This window comes from Chenopodium quinoa, unplaced genomic scaffold (assembly GCF_001683475.1).
Source record: "Chenopodium quinoa cultivar QQ74 unplaced genomic scaffold, ASM168347v1, whole genome shotgun sequence".
Taxonomy (NCBI): domain Eukaryota; kingdom Viridiplantae; phylum Streptophyta; class Magnoliopsida; order Caryophyllales; family Amaranthaceae; genus Chenopodium; species Chenopodium quinoa.
Genome location: NW_018742879.1, coordinates 984,433 through 1,005,757, shown reverse-complemented (window position 1 = coordinate 1,005,757; position 21,325 = coordinate 984,433). Strand labels below are relative to the sequence as shown.

At 35.6% G+C, this 21,325-nt stretch overlaps 4 protein-coding genes across 4 annotated transcripts; 1 reads left to right on the top strand and 3 right to left on the bottom strand.

The window, feature by feature from the left end:
- Window positions 1-427: 427 nt before the first annotated feature.
- On the bottom strand, window positions 428-5,235 carry LOC110726373 (zinc finger RNA-binding protein-like). Its single transcript, XM_021905847.1, has 3 exons — window positions 4,618-5,235; window positions 3,018-3,521; window positions 428-1,227 (listed from the first exon to the last, which is right to left on the bottom strand). The coding sequence occupies exons 1-3, from the start codon at window positions 4,885-4,887 to the stop codon at window positions 700-702; spliced, it is 1,302 nt and encodes a 433-aa protein (XP_021761539.1). The 5' UTR covers window positions 4,888-5,235; the 3' UTR covers window positions 428-699.
- Window positions 5,236-9,701: 4,466 nt separating this feature from the next.
- Window positions 9,702-12,244, top strand: LOC110726268 (protein MAIN-LIKE 1-like). Its single transcript, XM_021905723.1, has 3 exons — window positions 9,702-9,770; window positions 10,681-12,103; window positions 12,234-12,244. The coding sequence occupies exons 1-3, from the start codon at window positions 9,702-9,704 to the stop codon at window positions 12,242-12,244; spliced, it is 1,503 nt and encodes a 500-aa protein (XP_021761415.1).
- Window positions 12,245-12,910: 666 nt separating this feature from the next.
- On the bottom strand, window positions 12,911-14,477 carry LOC110726267. The gene is made up of 4 exons (XM_021905722.1): window positions 14,252-14,477; window positions 13,604-14,161; window positions 13,025-13,466; window positions 12,911-12,968 (listed from the first exon to the last, which is right to left on the bottom strand). Exons 1-4 carry the CDS (start codon window positions 14,475-14,477, stop codon window positions 12,911-12,913), a joined length of 1,284 nt encoding a protein of 427 aa, XP_021761414.1.
- A 450-nt stretch (window positions 14,478-14,927) lies between these two features.
- Window positions 14,928-20,337, bottom strand: LOC110726266. The gene is made up of 2 exons (XM_021905721.1): window positions 20,323-20,337; window positions 14,928-15,542 (listed from the first exon to the last, which is right to left on the bottom strand). The coding sequence occupies exons 1-2, from the start codon at window positions 20,335-20,337 to the stop codon at window positions 14,928-14,930; spliced, it is 630 nt and encodes a 209-aa protein (XP_021761413.1).
- Between the last annotated feature and the right edge of the window lie 988 nt (window positions 20,338-21,325).

Genomic DNA, 21,325 nt, shown 5'->3' with positions numbered 1-21,325 from the left:
TCTAGTTGATTCCATGTATGTTAATATCAAACATGCTAAAAAAAACTTGGAGGATTCTATGTCCAAATTGGTCAAGTAGAATGGGATAGCGAGAAGCTAGGAAAAAGATAGTTACAAAAGGTCATCAAATTCCTAAGTTTTTGTTTTTTCAGTAGAGTTTTATATAAAATAATATAATCAAATTTTAAAAATTAAAAATGTGATAATCTTGTGTTCATGTCTAGTTTTGTTTGCAGGATAGAACAAGGAAAGTTACAGCTATTAATGGGAGTACTTAATCTCCTTTTGCCTTCTGTCAAATATAGTTTAATAATACATGTACATAATTAAAGATATAAATTGCTCAAAGTATTGCATAAAAGTTTTGGTTATCTCATCAAATATGCCCAATATCCACAAGGATGCTAGCAGAAGTAACTTCATGGTCTTTATAGATTTTGTAAAATTTTATATTATTAAAGAAACCAAATCAAAACAAATCTAACAATAGCTCACATAATAATGTACTCCGTATTTTCTTTTATAAATAAAACAAAAGTAAATGAGTAGATGAAATTACGAAATAAAGTTACTTCTCATAAAACCCCCTTGTTTCATTCTCCAAAGGTAACTTTCAAAGAAAAGGTGATTAATATGTACAAGTTCACAAGGAGAGAGTCAGGGAGTTCCAAAGTGAAGTGATGTTACAAAATCTTCATGTTACGGGTAGACAGCTTGTAGACCACTAATCGCCTTTGCAGCTTCAGCCTGTTTCACCATAGCCATGTGCTTTTGGCCAGCAAGATGAGAATTGAACACTGTCTCACTGTTACAAACCACACCGCATATAGTACACGTTCTCACAGCATTAGCAGCTGCTCCACATTCTAGAACATTTCGCTTCTTAGTCTCCACAGACAGACCTTTCTTCTTCACCTGCTGTGGTTTGGACACAGGCATTTTGGCAGCAGTTGTGGTTGGATTTTTTGAAGGCAGTGGTGCAGCAGTTGAAAAAGGAGTAATGGGATTGATATTTGGGTTTTGGAGCTTTCGTAGGTTCTTTTGGTGTTTCTTTCCTACTAAGTGCATATTGAGACCATCATTGCTTGTGCAGCTGATTTTACAAACATCACACCACGCTGGAGCAGGTTCATCAAATTTTCTTTTCTTGGACAGGTCATGTTGGGTGGTTTCTGTGGTACTCACTAAAGCAGGGTTTGAAATTAACACATTTGCTCTGGCACGTTCCTGAAGCAACATCACCAGAAGTTAGAGCTGACACATGGATGAAAACAGATTATCCAAATAGAATTTTCATATCAAGCTTAGACTGTACACACACAGTAACAAAGCATAGCCAGTAGAAGGTAGTAGATTAAAAAAAGTTTACATTGAGCCTCAAAACCAACTAAAAAAATCAGAAGAAGAATCAGTACATTCTTAAACTTCTCAAAAGCAAAACAACCATCACCACCAAAACCCTTTGAAGATTAAAGTGAAGATTATGCAGAATGAAATCACCTTAAAATAAAATAGGCAAATCAATAGTTATATAACATTCACTACTAAACAGAATGAAATTCCATATTTTCAAAGGAAAAAATAAAAAAAAAATGGACTGAAGTAACAATACCTACCATCATAAGTTAGCAAGTTGTTAATCACATGTTAGCATGCGTTGACACAAGGATAAAAACTAGAACCCCTATTTTCAATTACGGCATTGTGAAGTAACCACATAATTCAGCTCTATGAACTAATAAGTTTAAACTTAATGAGAAACCATTATCCTTAGTATTAAACTCAATAAACTGTAAATAGCAAGGAGTGAATGGAAAAGAGAATTTTAAGAAAGCAAAGGCCAGCTGCAGCCGATTTCTTGAAAAAAAAAAAAATCACAAATTCAAAACCCTGTTATTGGAAGGATGTACTAGGCAAGTGTTGGCTGATGTAATGATGTTGCAACTGAACCAATACCTTGGCTTTTTCCTGAACTAATACTATGGAATAGCTAAGTACTTCCTTGCTAAAATGCTTGTAAATGGATATTAATACTTCACTTTTGACCAAACATTGTAACATCAAAACTATGAATGCCTATATAGCAAGATAAAGTCACTTTGTAATCTTAAGACTTGTAACTTAGAAAGTGTTACCTACATATTCAAAATTAAAATAAATTTTCCTATGTCCAACTCTTAGACTAGACTCATACACTCAATTTTGATCCCTATACCCAAGTACAAAAATAGCTTCCAAGTAACCCACTCCATACTATTATTGTATACAGAAAAAATACGTGAGCTAGATCGGCTAAATTTTCAAGGGTAAAATTTTCGTGTGTCCTACTCTTAGACTCAATTTTGATCCTTACACCCAAGTCCAAGCATAGCTTCCAAGTAACCTATTATTACTGTATACATTAAAAGTATGTATAAATGACCAATGGATGACATAAAAGCATACCCAAACAACCCTTGCTTCCCCCCCCCCCCCCAAAACCCCTTCTGAATCTAACAAAGATAGGAAACGGACTGAAATTTCTAATTCTCAATGCAGATTTACCTCCAAAAAACCTAAGAGACTTAGATTAAATGCTATTCACGAAAAAGATAGTTACAAGACATAACTATAGCCAAACAAAAGTCAATAATAAAAGAAGGCTCCAAAATTCAGATTTCCTTTTAAAATCATACTAGAAGTAATATCTACAAGTCTACAACCATATTAAGAAGCCCAAATCAAAACTACATGAGTTCAAACACGAAGCACAAGAAGCAAGACACAATAAATGTTAAGATATTAAAAAAAATTATCCGGAACGCAAATATTATAATGAGAAAAGATACATATTAAAAATTTATCCAGAACACAAATATTATAATGAGAAAAGATACACTTATTGTGTCTTGCAAATTTATTTCCATTTAATTGATTGATTGATTACATACTCCCAGAGTGTTTTTCTTAATACCCGCACAAAAACCAAATGTAGCCATGGAAAAGTGACAGAGGGAGTAAAATTTAAATGAAATTACCTGAGTAGCATGCTTCTTCCCAGCAAGATGATCATTGAATGCTACGTCCCCATTACATACTACATTGCATATTGCGCATACCCTTACTGACTGAACTGTAGCTCCACCTTCCACAAGCTTTTGCTTCTTGACCTCCAAGTTAGCAGGCTTAGTTTTGGCTACTTGCATGCTTTGTGCACCAGGAGCAGTGACTTGACTAGACTGAGATGTCTGGCTTGTCTGCATAGTTGCAGACTGTAAAGCAGGAGCATAAAGTTTCAAGAGACCTTTTTCATGCTTTTTTCCAGATAAGTGTTTTTCATACATTTGAACATTGTTGCACTCAATATCACAAAGTTGGCATCGAACCCTTTGGCTTGTTGGGATTATTTTAGGAATCACCTTAGGTCCCTTCAGTTTTTTCTTAGGGGCGTTAATAGACGAGATTTGATGTATTAAGTTGTAGTTCGGTGGAGGGTCATAACTTAATGAAGCATTGGCTTCGTTCCTTGACGGTTGAATAGCCTGCAGATTAATAACATTCAAAAGTAAATTTTTAGTAATCACACTCAATTCAATCACATATCAGATTAATCACATAAATTACAACTTTTTCACAAGTAAAGATGAATAACATAGCCTGCAGATTAATAACATCCAAGAGTAAATTTCTAGTAATCACACTCAATTCAATCACATATCATATTAATCACATAAATTACAACTTTTTCACAAGTAAAGATGAATAACAAGAACGCACACCCAACAACACTATCCCTTAACATTGTGAACAACATAATCATAAGAACCCGTAATAACTAGACAAATTTAAAGATTCCTTCTATTGTTCTTACATTTAACCACAACCCAAAAAGTAGTTTTATAGTTCTTTTTAATGCACAGTGATCATCGTGTACACATGCACATGATCTATTTGGGCACTAAATTCACATTGTATGTCACACAATGTCTTGCTTTGAGGTCAATGCCAAGGGTTTTGCTATACCTAACCCTACAGCTTTAAGTTAAAATTATAAATGCATTTCTTAAAACAATATTAATCCCCAAATTTACCACAAAATCATTCGTCAATCAATGCTATTGATGCTTGTTATATACAAATCCCTACTACTACACATATCAGTTTTTCCAAAATCTTGTCAACAAGCAAACATAAATTCAACCAAAATCACAAATTTAACAAGAAATGACTTTCTAATGCATAATCACTAAATTCATGACTAAATCACACATTGATCATTGTTATTAATGCTTCTAATATACAAATCCCTACTACTACACATCATTTGTTCCTAAAATTAAAACTTGTCATCATGTAAACATGAATTCAATCAAAAACCATACACTCAACATAAAATCACACTCAAAAATAGCATATAAAAATTCAACAACTACCCATTTTCAAGAAAACAAAAATTCAATCAACAACCATACATTCAACACAAAATCACACTCAAAACAGCAAATAAAACTTCAACAACTACCCATTTTCCAGAAAACATAAATTCAATCAACAATCATACATTCAACATAAAATCACACTAAAAAAGCACATAAAATTTCAAGAACTACCCATTTTCCAGAGAATAGAATAACATACTGGAGAATATTTAACAGGGGCAGATTGCTTGACAACCCAATTAGCAGAAGAAGCAGCAGGGTCCGAATAATTAACGGGTTGAGCTCCAAAACCCGGAAGAGTTGATGGGTATTGCCCGAAACCCGGAAACGGGGTGAACCCAGAAGAATCAGAAGAAAGAGATTGAAATTGAGGGTATGAAAATGAAGGGTTTTGGATTGAAGGGGGCAAAGATTGTCCAGGTAAATAAGGATTGTTGGAATATATTGCTTGATTAATTGGTTCATACATTTTAATTATCCAAATTTAGAGTAGAGAAGAAATAAAATTTGGGTTTTAGAAGAAAGGAATGAGGAACTACAGATCTGGACAACAACAAAAGAGAAGGAGAGGGTAACTATGAAATTATAAAGTTTAATTTTTTTTGTTTTTGGAAAGAGAATTATAGAGTTTAATTAAAATTAAGTGATTCTTTTTACTATAAGCATTAAATTAAGTGATTCTTCATTTAGGTAAATTTCAATCGGAATTAGTGTATTATATATATAAATGTTTACTGGAATACAAAATTACAAATTACAAAGAATCATTGAACTGAACCTGGATAATAGAACTTGTTTAAAAATAAAAAAAGAAAAAAAAAAAAAAACTGGATAATAGAGGGTTTTTTTTTTCTTATTTTTTTTTTTTTTTTTGAAGATAGAGGTGTTTTTGTTGAGTTAACCTTGACCGTTTATATTACCAATGTCATGTTCAGTTTTGACTCTTTGTTTTTTTACATTAGAGAGAACTTTTTTTTATTTTTTTTTATTTTGAAACAACATTAGAGAGAACTTATTGTGCATTAATACGTGATACGGAGCATATGAAACTTTTAAAAAATAATTAAAAAAAAAAACATGGTAATCCCTTGTTTTTAAATAAATATGGAGTACTTTGTTTCAAAAAAAAAAAAAATACGAAGTACTTCGATTTGACTTATTTAATTACCAACGCAAAACTTTGAATAATATTATTATGTAATCCGTATTTTTATAGTAACAAGTACTCCCTATATCCCTAATATTTGCCCCAATTGACTTTTTAGGGTCTTCAAAGTGGTGTATGTGAATATTGAAAAAGTCAAACTTGGAGTAATAACAGTCTTGACTACAAAATATGAGTGATGTGAAAGTCGTGGAAAAGTTATTTCTTCTAAATTAAATTGAGGTGCACAGAATTGTTTCATTGCGAATTTAGATTGTTTTCAGCATATAATAAATATATATACTTAGCAATTTCGCATTAGAAGTTTGTGAAAAGTAATTTTTTTACTGGGTAACACCGTAGCAAACTCTATGTGTATATAATTATGTTTGACTGTTTGTAATCTTTGTATAGTCTAGGGTTGCTAGTTTGTGTACTTCTTTAATTTTATAATTATGTTTAACTGTTTGTAATCTTTGTGTAGTTAGTGTGTGGTTCGGGCATTGCCTCGGATAGTCGGATGTCACCTTTTTTTCCCTCGTATGTATTTATATTCTAATCTTGTGAAAAATAAATGAATTATATTACCTCTAAGTTACTTAATAAATGAAATTAAGGAATATACAATAGGAAAATTTGATTTTAATAATCCAACCTTTGACCAATTTATTTTTAATAATCCAACCTTTTGATTATTCTACAATAATTCAAGCTTTATATCCCATTCTATTTTATTAGGCCAAAATGACCATTTACTTGACAATTCCTGATTCCTACACCCGGGTGCACCCAGCCCAAAACGACACCCTTTTCTTAATTAATCGCAGGTTGGATTAAAACCTCAAAATAAAAAAAATAAAAACGATGAACATTGTGTAGAAATAGGAAGAACGCGAGATTTTTAGGTATATTCATTAAATTTCGGAAAGGAATCAACCGAATCCCACATTAATTAATTGATACAATCTTTTCAAAAAAATTAAGATTCCAGAATAATTTTTTTTCCAAATTATTTTCTTCAAAATATTTCAAGATTTTATTTTTAAAATTCAAATTCAAAAATTCATTTTCATATTTAAAATTTTAGTTACCAATTTTTTATTTGATTTTCTTAAATTTAAAAAATCTCTACCAAAAGCAATCATATTCTTTCAACAATTTTTTTTATGTAATTATGATAATATTCGTTATAATAATAATGGTCATGTGTAATTCTTGTGATGTTCTTTATATATATTTTGATAATGTTCATTATCAGAAAATATAATGTACTTTATTTTTGTTCTTTATCAGAAAATATGATGTACTTTATTTTTTATCAGAAAATATGATGTACTTTATTTTGTATGTAAAGTACAATTAATTATTAGCACTATTTTTCTTCCATATGTCCACTATTAATTATGATCTTTATTAGATCTTTTGATAAAATATTTTAAATGTCCATGTTCTCTAACTGTAATTGTAATGTACATTTATTGTCGCATAATATCCATTGCTTATTGTGAAAATGTTCTTTAAATTTTTGTTTGCACCATCCTTGTTAAATTTTAAATATTTTAATTAAGTAGTGCTTATTACATAAGATAATCATGTTCTTTATAAATGGTATAAATGTTCTTTGGATCTGAAAACCAATCATCAATATATAATGTCCAAAAAGAATATCCCCATCAACCATCGTGATCCTGGAAAAAAAATGTACACACTTATTTAATGTTATTAACATAAGAAAATATAAATTTAATAAATAATATTAAAGATGGATAGTTTAATAATTAAAAATGACGTAAAAACTAATTTTAAAATAATATGTGCTATATCACTCAATACCCAAAAGAACATAAGAGTTAAAACAAACGAACATGAACATAGAACATATTATTCAAGTAAAAAGAACATAGTTTACATTATTAAAACCTCAAAGAACATTATACCTTAAATTAAAGAACATGATTTGTAATGTAAAGAAATATAGTTTAGATTCAAAAAACATATTAATCGGGCTTAAAGAACATATTCCATTACAATTAACAAATTGAATGCGTGATAAAGGAACATTCATCATAATCAGAAGAACATCATCTCCAACCTTTGAAAATAATACCAAAAAAAAAAAAAAAAACACCAATTTCCTTTGATTACAAAATAAATCTACAAATTAACAAATGAAAAGATAATCGATTAACCAATTTACCTTTATTTTCGTTTACAATATCCTCGAATTCACCTTCATTGTTGATATCATCATCACCAACGAATCTAACATCAAAATCATGGCGAAATTTGGATTGATAAACCATTATTAACTTCTTCTACAGAGAATTCTATCAATCGGTCGACAAATTCTGTCTGTATTTTTATCTCTCTGTAATTTTCTCTCTCTAAAATTTTAGTATCTCTGTAGTTTTCTTTCTCTAAAATGTTTAAAAAATGGAAAATGTCAATTAAGAATAATTATCAAAAACTAAAAGATATTTAAACGTAAAAAACTCCCTGTAATTAAGCTAAATTTTTTTATTTTTTCCAAAAATTTGATTTCAACAATTTAGTTACGCCACATCATTAGGTGCACCCGGTGCACCGTGAGGTATTATACAAATTTCACTTATCTGACGAACCGGTTGTTTTTTTTTATAAATTCAAATAAAAAAAATAAAGGAAAAAAAAAAACCTTCATTTCTCCTCCTTCCCCAGCCTTGCCCACGCAGCCCACCTCCCCACGGCCACCAGGCCCACCACCGCAGCAGCACCGTCATGGGTTGGTGCCCACTCAACGACCCCCAGCCACCAAAACACCACGCCACACCCTATTTGCTCCACCCACACAACCTGTCTCCTCTTTCGCCTGAAACCACCACACAACCCTCATAGCCACCGTACCACTTCCCACACTTCAACCAAAGCACCAATTCAACAGCGCAGCCTCGAACAACAGCCGCTCAACTAATTCGCAACCACCGCTCACTTTGCCCACAACCAACGGTAGCCGTAACTTCACACTACCACCATAACCGCCACCTCTAAACCACCGCAAGCAGCAACCAATTACAACATCGACACAAATTGCAACTATCAAAAATCACAACAAACCCAACATTCACATCATCAATAAAATAAAAAATCAACCAAAACCCACCAAAATCTAGCTAAAAAAACACCTACCCAGTTAAGATTGAATTGCAGTTCTTCAAAAAAAAATAAAAAAAAAAAAATTGAATTGCATATTGAAATGAAGTAAGCTTTTTGGCTGAACATTCCTTGAGCATTAAAGTGAAATTAGGGGAAAACCCCAGTTAAGATCAAAGGGTAAAAGAATCGAAAACGGAAGATCCGAGAAAAATGGGTTTAAAGAATTTGAATGCGGTGGTTTTTTGTGTGGTTTCCGGTGAATTCTAACGGAGGTGGTTGCGTGTTTCTGGGTTTCGACCAGGGTGGTGGCTGGTGGGGTGGGATTCCTTGCTGCCGGAGGTTGAGGTGTGGTGGGAAGAGGTTTAGCCAGAAATGGGAGCTATCCATGGAGGTAGGGAAAGGGATTAAGGGAGGAAGAAGATGAAGAGGAAAGGAAAAAAAGGATTTTTTTTTTTTTTTTTCAATTTTAAAGTTTTTTTTAAAAATAAATATTAATATTTTTTGGACAAATGAAAATGCGACGCGTGGCAGGTGACTTATAATTGTAGGATTTGTAGGTACAGTGACCAGCCTGCTTGGCCTAATAGAATAGAACACCCCCCAAAGCTTGGATTATTGTGGAATAATCAAAAGGTCTGATTAATTAAAAAGAATCGTGCAAAGGTTGGATTATTATAATCAAATTTTCCTATATAATATTATGTGAAATTTAAAGGGTGTTGTTAAACGTCGTTCGCATTTTACTAGGTGACGTTCACATTTTTTACATGAATTTCCTAAATTGCCCTCCGTATATAAATACTCAATAAATTAAGTTAGGGGTTTACGAGACATTTCCCATCTCACAAAATCACTCTTTGACACTTTCTCTCTCTAAAACCTTCCAAAAAATCTGAAATTTTGAAAAAAAAAAAAATCAGAATTTTTTTTTTTTTAAAAAAAAAAACCAAAATAGTTGAAGGTTACTCAAACACAAGCAAATCTAGCAATCAAACGTTGAACCGACAATGGCAGACCGACGGAGAATTAGGTTGATGTTTGGTGGTCGTGGTGGCGGCGTTAGCGGCGGTGAGCCGGTGAGTTTTATTTTTTTTTTTAAAATTTTTGAATTTTGAAAAAAAAAATCTGGACAAGGGCACTTCCGCCCAGAAATTTCGGAAGTCAAGAGGAACTTCCGGAAATTTCAGGCGGAAGTGGGGTTTCCACTTGAAATTTCCGGAAGTTCCCCTGGACTTCCGGAATTTCTGGGCGGAAGTGCTGTTTCTAGGTTTTTTTTTTTTTTTTTTTTTTCTGTTTTTCCCATTTTTTTTTGGTTTTTGTGTTTTTCTGTTTCTGTTTTTCCCCCTTTTTTTTTGTTTTTTGTTTTTCTTTTGTTTTTTAATTTATGTTTTTCTTAATTTTTTTTCCTCGATTTTGTTGATTTGGTGCATGTTTTAATTTGAAAATATTTGTGTCCTTCATTTGTGGCATTAAAATAATTTTTTTTCTTGATTTAGTTTTGCAATAGTTATTAATATGTAATTTTTGTTGATTTAGTTTTACAATAATTATAGTTTAGCAATAATTCTTGATTTTATTTTAATAAGTTTGTTGTTGCTATGTATTGTTATTGTTATGTAAATTTGGTTTGGTTTGTATTGGTTTTTGCTGCTGTTGTTGTTATGTATTATGGTTGTTTACTTAAATTGTTGTTATTGTTATTGTAATTGTTTTTTTATTGGGTTGTCGTTGTTGCGTTTAAATTTTGGCAATTTTGTGGTTAATTATAGTTTTGATTTGGTCTGTTATTGTGTTGAAATTATTTGTAGTGTGTTAGTGTGTTGTTATTGTTAGTAGTGTATTAGTATTGTAAGAATAATATTATTGTTATTATTAGTAATGCTGTTATTATAGTTTATTTGATTTGATTTATTATAGTTTTGATTTGATTTTTTTGACTATGAATTATTATTGAAATATGATTTTGTACTTATTTATTTAATGCAGATTGAGGGTTCTGGTCCTCGTCATGCAAGATCAAGACGTTTGAATGCGTCTGTTTGGAGGGAGTTAGGTGGTGCAGGACCTTCACATGCACCGTTTCAGCATGAGCAGCAGTATGGGACTGCTGGTGCTTGGTCGGGGGAGCACCAGTCACAGGGGAGCGCCCCCATGTATTCGTCTACTGGAGTGCCTTCATCAGATAAGGATGAGGATGAAGATCGAGGAAGTCAATCTGCTGGAGATGCACAGTACGACCCTCAGGATTACCGTACTGTGTATAGGGGTGACCATGGGAGATATGTTAGTAGTAGTGAACCAGGTCAAGCTTCTACCAGCTCGTCAGAGTCATGGGTGGTGCAGGAGCCGATGTCAGGTGGGCCTGAGGATGGTACCGTTATTCCTAGTTTTGGGGGTCACGTGTCTGCCTACATATGGGGTGGGCAGGAGCGAAACGTGCTGCGGTGTTTGAGCAGGACACAGTTGTGTTCTGAATTGGGTAACTGGCGCACTCGTCTTCCGCAGGAGCACCTGGAACCGATTGATGGCAGTGGTCTATCTCATTTACCCGGGATCATGTTCCGGCGATTTGACTGGCCCTTAATTTCTGCTTTTATTGAGAGATGGCAGCCAGACACGAACACATTTCACATGCCTTTTGGGGAGATCACGATCATGCTGCATGATGTGTATCATATTCTAGGGCTTCGTGTCGACGGTTCCATGGTTTCCACTACTCCTAGCACGGACGTTTTACGGGACGCGTGCTCGGTTACCTTGGATATGACTGAGGAAGAGTTGAATGAGAAGTGCGGTACCAAAACCGTATGGCAGGGTAGTGGGGTCCTGATTGAGAGGATAGTGGAGTCGACCTTGGAGGCGCAGAGGCCCTTCAGTTTCCATTACAGGGCGTACCTGTGGTTAGTACTCGGCGGTTGTTTGTTTTTGGACAAGAGTGGAAACCGTACTCATCCTTCCTTCCTCAACGAGCTGTTTGTTGAGGATGTTCAGATTAGTGAGTACTCCTGGGGTTCTGCTGTCCTAGCATACATGTACCGGCAGTTGGGTACAGCATCACGAAGAGATGCTGATTCTATCGCTGGCTGCCTTACGCTTCTGCAGGCGTGGATCTACGAGTACTTTCCGTGTTTCCGGCCTCAGCAGGGGACCTTGACCAGAGAGCTTGCTATTCCTCGTGCGTCCGCCTGGGATGTTGGATCGGGGTGCCCTAACAAAAGCATGGAGCGCCTTCTCGCTTTTCGGGCTAGGTTGGATCATTTGACTGACAATGAAGTGAACTGGCTACCGTACGGAGTTGATCCAGCACGACGCGTGCCTGCTACTCTTTTCATTGGCTGCATCCAGTATCGTAGCATCATTGAGCCATACATGCCTGATCGAGTGGTTCGGCAACTTGGATACGTCCAGGGCATTCCACCAGCCATTATCAGGCCTGAGAAGGCTAAGAGACCGACGAACTTGAAGATGTATCGGGTTGACTTTCCGCCAGAGATGAAATCTGTGATGTGGACTCGGTTTGTCCTTGGTATGTCTTTTAGTGTCGTGGTAGGTGCCCTCAGCAGACTTGGTGGTGGTGCTCCTACGGTCAGTCCTGGTTACATGCAGTGGCTGTACCGATTTTCTCATCCACGTGTTTCTCCAGTTGCGTCATCACATGAGAGTCGCACACTGGCAGAGAGAACTAACACGGATTACGTAAGTAGTTGTATTTTTTGGTATAATTTAATAAGTTGTTATTTTAATATGTTGTTTTTTTATGTTGTTTTTTTGATATGTTGTTTTTAATATGTTGTTTTTTAAAAAAAAAAAACTTGTGATTTATTTAATATGTTGTTTTTTTATTGAAGTGGATGGGTCGGTCTATGGAGGTCATCAAAAGGACCCTGGAGGAGTATCCGAGCCTATCGCGTGATACAAGAGCAATGGCTGAGGCGCTACGAGCTGATTGGAGGGCGATGATGGGGTTGTGAACTTCCTGTTTTTTATTTTTATTTCCCTTGTACGCATTTCGTTTATGTACTATTTATTCGTCATGTACTTTAAGTATTGACAACTGTTTTGGTGGTTTTGTAGAAATTTTGTTTAATTAAGTTCAATTCGTTGCAAATTACATAACGACAACTGTTTAACATAAATGAAAGTACAACAACATGTTCACTATCTAATTAAGGCATCCCACATGTTCCTTCTAGCTTCGTAACATTGATCCCAACCGTCAACACTTGGGTCGTGGTGCTCGGTCCACCAACCTGCAACCGGGGGAAGTGGCGAATCTGGTGCAAGTTCAATACAAATAAAATGTGAGCCCCCAACTGTAGCGATGACAAACTCTCGCTCCGGTGCTGTGACCCCCCTTCTTGCCCGCAACGGCAATATCGTGAGGCATGGGTAGTAGCAAGTTGGTGTTTGGCCTACACCAAGAATAACAACCGTTGCGTTGAACCAAGTCGCAATAGGAAATAAATCTTGTATTGCAACCATCCAATGACGGGAATCAACCGCCCCACCGTCCCATCGAATACGCTGCACATTGATCTCAAGTCTTCCAAGCCCATAAATCCTCTCATATAGGGATCGATAACCGAGGACCTCATTCGCTATTGTCTCTCGAGCGTCATACCATCGACCTTGATCACCGAAGAAGAACTCGGCCACACAACGAAACCCACAGTTCCCATCGCCAATGACATCCTTCCATCCTGTGATGTAAGGCAACATCGGCCCTGGAAGCGCGTGTCGATAACGGCTTTGGCTAATGTCGTTTACATCTCCTGCACAAATGTAGGTTTCAGTTAATAGTTTAGTGAACGCTGATTTATGTGAAAAATACAACACTCAATCGTACCTGTTTATCGTGCGCCGCGTTCAGTGTGTTGGCGGTTTACATGTTCAAAATAAGAACGATCACGTCTTGTATCCTTGTTTCTTGGTCGACCACGAACCCGGTGGTTTACAGCAGGCTCTCTGAGATCAGAATGATCCAGATGCAGCTCCTCTTCAATGATGCGAGACACGTTTCGAAGAACAGCAAGATCACTATCGAACACCTCCTCCATCAGAGAACGATAATGTGAGGCATCCTCGGTCGAGTCATTGCCAGGCACCGTCCCAACATCTCCAGAACCAATAACCAAGGTCCTCCAAAAAGGGTGAATTTGCATTATGTACAATCCTGTCCCAGCAGCTAGCGAATCATGTATTTGGCATGCACAGGGCAACCCGTGGGTCACACGCATTGCACATCCACATCGTTCGTGCACTTGATAACTCAGCTCCCTCATCCTCCTTGTCCCCTCATCGAGAACCTTCAAACAATGCTGAGACACCTTCCCGTTTATACGTGACAGTGGCAACTGTCGGTACTTTTGACCTATCTTCGACCTAGAAGCCTCCAAACCATTACGAATTGCGATGATTTGATTACCAATGTGGCTATGAACTCGAGCCCATACGGTATCCAAAGAACCTGCACATTACAAAGAAAAGCCGTTATGATTTGTAACTGAAATTCCTAAATAAAAGTACATACATGAAGTACAATAAGCAAACACCAAACCTGTCGAGGAATCAAACCACATCTTCACGGCCGAATGTTGGCTCTCAACTCTGCAAGTGCTGGTGTTGCCATAATGTAGAACTTGGTTTGTCCAAAATGTCACAAACTTCGTTTTATGACAAATCCATGTGTTCTCTACATATTGTATCACTGCTGGAAAACTTGCCCACTTATCTTTCATGTTTTCTACAGCGGCCTCATAATCTTCCTCGGTTGCAGCGTCCATGATACGTTTCCATTTTCCGTTTTTGAAAGACGCACCGATTTTCTTGCTTTTGAACATAGCAGTGACCCAAGCCTCTACATCTTTGTTAATGTGCCATCGACAAAGTAAGTGCGAGGTTCCTGGAAACACTTCCCTCAAAGCAGCACATAGCCCAAGCTAACGGTCTGTCAAGAAAACCGACGGCTCCTTATCATACCCAATCACGTCTCTCAACCTCTGCAAAACCCATCGATAGCTTGCCATGCTCTCGTTGCGCATGAACACGTAAGCGACAAGAAAATTCTGATTTGTCGGTGTCACGCTAACTATCTCAAAGAACGGCATCCCGTATCGGTTAGTCTTGTAAGTGGAATCCATACCGATCACATAGGGGTACGTCCGTAGGATGTCTACCATGACTGGATGCGCCATAAAGGCGTGCTGTAAAACGCCTTCATCATCAGACATGACCTAGTAAACATACTGACTCTGTCTTGCCAAATGTAGAAATTGCTGAACAACTCCTCTCCCATCAGACATCTCCTCTCTGAAGTCATTCCGGCAGTTGTAGATGTGTCTGATGTTTGGATGATCATCAGGAAATTGCTCCGCAATAGTCGCCATGATGTTACGCGGTGCAACCTTAGACTTCGTCATGTCACGCACAACCTGCTTCGCATTCGGGCTCAACCCACTAATTTTACGATGACCCTCTGGATACGCAATCATTGGATGGTTGTGGGTCCCAGTTACATCATCTTTCGCCCGGATAAACCAAGTATTGGTGACAAACTCGTAACATATCTTGATGTAGAAAGGACAACCAATGCCCTTGGTTTTGGTGTCCTTCCGAATTGCGTTCTCAAGATCTCTCGGCTTACTCCTGCGTCCCCGATAACATCTTAAATATCGAACTGGTCGACCATCCCTCTGTTTGTTGAAAGACGATTTCACCAAAATAAATCCCAGATTTATTGCAACAGCATCCGCCCATGTAACTGCATCGTCAAACGTTAAAAAAACCGTGTCTATCACAAAATGTGCACTGTAATTCACAACATCACCGTCGTCTTCATCCTCCGAATCCTATCAAAATAACAACACAAACAAATAAAACACGCAAGGATTAGTATTTTAAATTTAACAATAATAATAACAATAATAATACAAATAATCATAATAATAATAAAAATAACAATAATAACAATAATAATATTAATATTAATAATACTAATAATAATTATAATAACAATAAAAAAAACAATAACAAGGCTTCAAAAAAAAATACAATAACAATAACAATAATAATACTAATGATAATAATAATAACAATAGTAATACTAATGATAATAATAATAACAATAACAATAATAATAATAATAATAACACCAATAACTACGTAACATTAACAAATAATAACTAATATAATAATAATAACAACAATAGCAATAATAATAGTAGTAATAATATTAATAATAATCATAATCATAATAAAAATTTACAAAATTAACAAAACTAATATTAATAACCATAATAATAATAATAATAATAATAATAATAATAATAACAATAACAATTACGTAAAAAAAAAACAACAACAAAAAAAAGACATCCGCCCTTTTTTTCCGGAAGTATGAGTGGGGATCCGCCCAATTTTCCGGATGTCCCCAATTACATCCGGAAATTTCAGGCGGATGTACACATCCGGATGAAATTTCCGGATGTACTGGTGGACATCCGGAAATTTTGGGCGGATCTCCCCCAGATTTCCGGAAAAATAGGGCGGATGTCATATTTACAAAAAAAAAAAAAATCCGAAATACTTATAGATTCTTCCGTCGAACCCTCCGGCGTGTGAACGTTGTCGTCGTCCATCGTAAAACACCATTCCGTACACTTTCCTTTTCTGCCCCGGGATTTTTAAATTCCTCGGGATTACCGTACAATGGTGGAACCGGGATTTTTTAATGCTCGGGATTTTTTTAACACAAGTGGTAGGCTCGGTAATGTTTTTAATGTTTTCGGTAACTAAATTTACCCATGGTGGACCCTTAAATAGATAAAATACCCCACAAGGGCAAAAATGTCATTTCAATTAAAAATGTGAACGTCACCCAGTAATTTGCGAACGACGAATAGTAGTTCAGAATTTAAAACATAAATAAAAGTTGTTGAAATGGTAAATGTATTACCTTTATGTAGAGGAGGTTATGGGTTTGAATCTAGCATTGTTAGCATTGTATGCTTTCAATCATCCCAATTATAATGTTCAACTATTTCTGTTATCTTTAGATGGTTTATATGGTTTGCTTTAATTAAGTTGACATTAGAATGTCCTTTAATGAATTTTTGTTTATGGATTATATGAAGTTATATAGTTCAAAGTATAAATTCAACAATTTATTTAGCAATTATGGTGTGAAATCATGCAATTTTAGAGAGAAGATATCAATTTTTAGAGAAGTAGTGATTACAAAAGGTTAGTGTTTGGGGTAAAAACACCCCTGACAAATGGACCTATGCTAATGTAACACGTGTCCCTAAACTCAGCGCTCAATGAGCCAATTAGAGCATGACACGTGTCATTCAAAGGGGAAAACGGGCTTTAAGCCCATAACCCTAGAAACCGTAAAACGGAGGAAGCCCATCAAATTAGGTTAAATAACCTAAGAGGCATCTGTCCCAAAGACTCTATAAATATTGATCATTTACATCAGTTAAAGGAGAGATTCAATGGAATACACATTCGATCCTCACAAATCAGAGAGCTAAAAGCTCAGATATTGAAGTTGTCTCAGACAGCCGGATGATCACTCCTCTCCTAAGAGGAGCCTAATCCCATTTACATTCCACACTTATTATATACGTACACGTTCTAACTTGATCCTCGGAGGCGGAACTCTCACCCATGGGAGTCTCCGTTGTTTTGCAGGTACAGGCGTCCGGAGGTCAGTCTTGGTGTTGTGACTCTCCCGCAGGATACTTAAAAAACCCCAAAACAGTTAGAACAAGGGTTTTGAAGAAGTAGTCTCAATTCAGTTCAATGACATTCAATTTAACTTACCTAAGCAGTTGACTAGTTGAGGTTGGTGACAGGATAACCTAATCAAAAGGTAATTACTAAAACCACTAACTAAAATAGATAGGGAAGTAGGGTCGAATCCATAGGAAACCAATGTTCTTTAACTCCTAATTAATTTTTATAATCTAAATTATCAAGTAACAAGTATGAGTTTATGAGAATCAATCTAAGGGAAATAATAAAACTAAGCAAATAAGATTAAAATAATATCAATAAAATAAAAGCCTAGGGTATAGGTTCACCAATAAATAATACTCCGGGATGGAAGACAACAATCAATTATCAATGCATAAATTAACCAGATTATAAAGGGCTTTCACTACCTATTATAATCACATAATTAATCTAGTGGTATTAAATCGCATCTCTCGAATTTTGACTTAACCATTTATAAATTAACCAGCCTATTGAAACTAAGCCTAAACATCAATTCTCATCTGTCGAATATCAAACCAATATTGCATAACTCATACAACTAAACCAGCGCTAATCTAATTGCATAGCATTATATCAATCAATAGGAAATTAATTCAAAACACCAACAATCAACAATAATAAATCATCCCTTTTATATTATTCATGGATCCCCAAGAACCCTATAATTAAACTACTCGTGCATGATTAAAACTAAACTAATCAAAGCAATTAAATAAAGCATAATAAAAACAATGATATGAAATACGAAATTAAGAAAATAATGATAATCAAATTAATAATAACTTGTAATAATCAGATTAGAGTTAATTCGAAATAGGTGTGGTTATACAAATGGTGTTTGTCTTTATAGTGAAGGGAGGTCAGGTGGGTTAGGTTTGTGGTGGAAAGATATTAATGTTAGCATTTGTTGTTTTTCCAATCATCATGTTGAGGCTAATGTTTGTGATGCTAATAATAATCCGTTATGGAAAGCTGTTGGTGTGTATGGATGGCTCGAAGCCGCGAATAAATATAAAACCTGGGATTTATTGAGGAATTTGAAAGCTAATAGCTCCATTTCCATGTTATGTTTCAGGGACTTTAATGAGATCCTAGGTATGCACGAGAAGAGTGGTGGAGTGATTGATATGTTCATTTTATATAGAGATTTACCCCCGTCCCTTGGTCATATTTAAGAGTATTATTGGCTCTTTGGAGCTACTTTTATTACTAATATGTGTTTTCTAGTGTTTTCGTAGTTTTGGTATTGTTTTATAGGAAATTGCAGATTTGAAGCATTTTCCTGGACTTATTTGAGCCACTACGAGCATTGGAGTGGGATCGCATTATTATGACCGTATTCCGTAGCACAAGACCGCGTTGGAGCAATCAAACCGGTGATTAAGGGCTCGACGATTGAGAAAATACCAAGGCAATGGACCAAGTGTTAAGGACCCAAAGAGGAAATCCAGATTGGGCCAAGAAATAGCCCAATTGAAGAATTCTTAGTTGCTCGGATGCTCGCCCGACCGGGTAAGCCCTCACCTTGAGGCGCGCCCAGTCGAGCGAGGCACATAGAAGAAAAGCAGCCCTCGCCCTGTCTCGCGCCCGACTGGGCGCGAGTGAAGAAGATACCAGCAAAAAGGTGGGCCCGGCCGAGCGAAGCTCCGCCCGGCCGGGCACGTGTTTCTAAGAGGAATTTCGGCAATTTACTTTGTTTTTTTTATTTTTTTATTTATTTATTTAGGATTTTTAAGTTGAAGTATAACTACATTTTTAGCAAGTGACGATTACGGTTCTCCTCATTAGTTAATTTCTAGATTTTAGCTTTAAGCTTTGGTGAATATTCTTGTTTTCTTTCTACACTTTTGATTTATACAATTCATCATTTCCGTTTATTTTGGTAACGATTTCTTCCCCTTTTATTTTCAGTAATTTAATTGCTTTGATTAATTATGTCTTGTTTTAATTGCTTTTTTTAGTTTAGATTTAAATATATGTGAGTAGTTTTAATTCTAGGGTTGTGGGGATCCATAAATAATATGGAGGGGTAATTTGTTTTTGTTGATTGTTAATGCTTTGGTTGATTTCCTATTGATTAATTTACTGCTATGCAATTAGATTTGGCTAGATTTAATTGTATGAGTTATGCAATATTAATTCGAGATTCGAGAGATGAGAATTGATGTTTAGGCTTAGTTTCAATAGGCAGGTTAATTTATAAATGGTTAAGTCAAGATTCAAGAGATGCGATTTAATATTGGTAGATTAATTATGTGATTATAAACGTAGCAAAAGTCCTTTATGATCTAGTTAATTTATGCATTGATGATTGATTATTGTGTTTTACCTTGGAATATTATTTATTGGTGAACCTATACCCTAGGCTTTGTTTTATTGATTTCTCCCTTGTTTAATTTGCTTTACTTTAATTATTTTCCCCTAGTTTAATTTTCACATAACAACAATTCGGTTACTTAATAGTTTAGATTATATTAATTATTTAGGAATAGAAAGACTTGTTTCCCTGTGGATTCGACCCTACTTCCCTATCTATTTTAGTTAGAGGATTTAGGTAATTCTTTTGATTAGGTGATACGACTTTAGGCTGTCAAAATTTGGCGCTGTTGCCGGGGAAACAGTTTTATTTTTATTCTTGATTATTTCTATAGTCTAGATTATTTTCTTTCGTCTCAGAGAACGCAAGTTCTTTGGGATAGGTTCTCATATTTGTTTGTTTAGTTCTGTATTTATGCCCAAAAGTTCCAGATTAGGTTACATTCCATTCGATCCTGAAATCGAACGTTCTTTTCCATAGACAGAAGAACCTTTTTAGACAGGTACGAGCTATTTCTGAGGGTAATACACCTTTGGAACCCCCATCTGATTCTAGTGACACAGAAGTTTCTTCAGAACCAGAATCAGAGATGACGGCTCAACCACCTCACAAGTTCAGCGATTATTCGCAGCCGTCCCTGACGGATTTTCCACATCTTGCTTCTACACCTAATCCCGAGGGAGTGCAATTCGAGATTAAACCCCAGTTTATTACTATGATCGAAAGGAAGCAATTTAGGGGAGCTAAAGGTGAAGATCCAAATCTTCATATTTGGGATTTTTGCCAATATTGCAACACTATTAGGCAAGTTGGGGTGACGCAGGACCAAATCAGGGAGATTCTTTTTCCCTTTTCTTTATGTGGTAAAGCTAAATTATGGTACAATGGATTGAATAGAACTGCACTTGGCATTACTGACTAGGATACTCTTGCTTTGAATTTCTATAATAAATACTACCTTGCAGAAAGGACAGCTTTGTTAAGGAGTTCAATCCAAAATTTTGCCGAAGAACCTGATGAAAGTTTATATGAAGCTTTGGAAAGATTTAAGGATTTGCAGAGAGAATGCCCTCATCATGGTCTAGCACAGTGGCAAATAATCCAAGCCTTCTACAACGAGATTGGAAAGTCATCTAGATCAATCCTAGAATCAGCAGCTAATGGAAGATTTATGAATCTTCAAATAGATGTAGCAGGAACAGTTATCGAAGAGATGGCAATTCAAAATTCCCAATATGGGAATCCTAGAGGGTTTGCAAACAAAGGGAAACACCAAGTCAATTCTATATCCTTTTTGCAAGCACAATTGACTTCTATTAGCCAGAAACTAGATAATATTAATAATTCTAATTCATCTTTTGTTGCTAATGTTTCTGCTATTGATACTAACTCGGCAATATTTTGTGAAAATTGAGGTCTTGTAGGTCATTAGGCGCAAGACTGTAGGAGTTCACTCGAGAAGATTAATGCTTTTTAGACCTATAAGCAAATTAGTTCGTACTCTAACACCTACAATACAGGGTTGAAAAATAA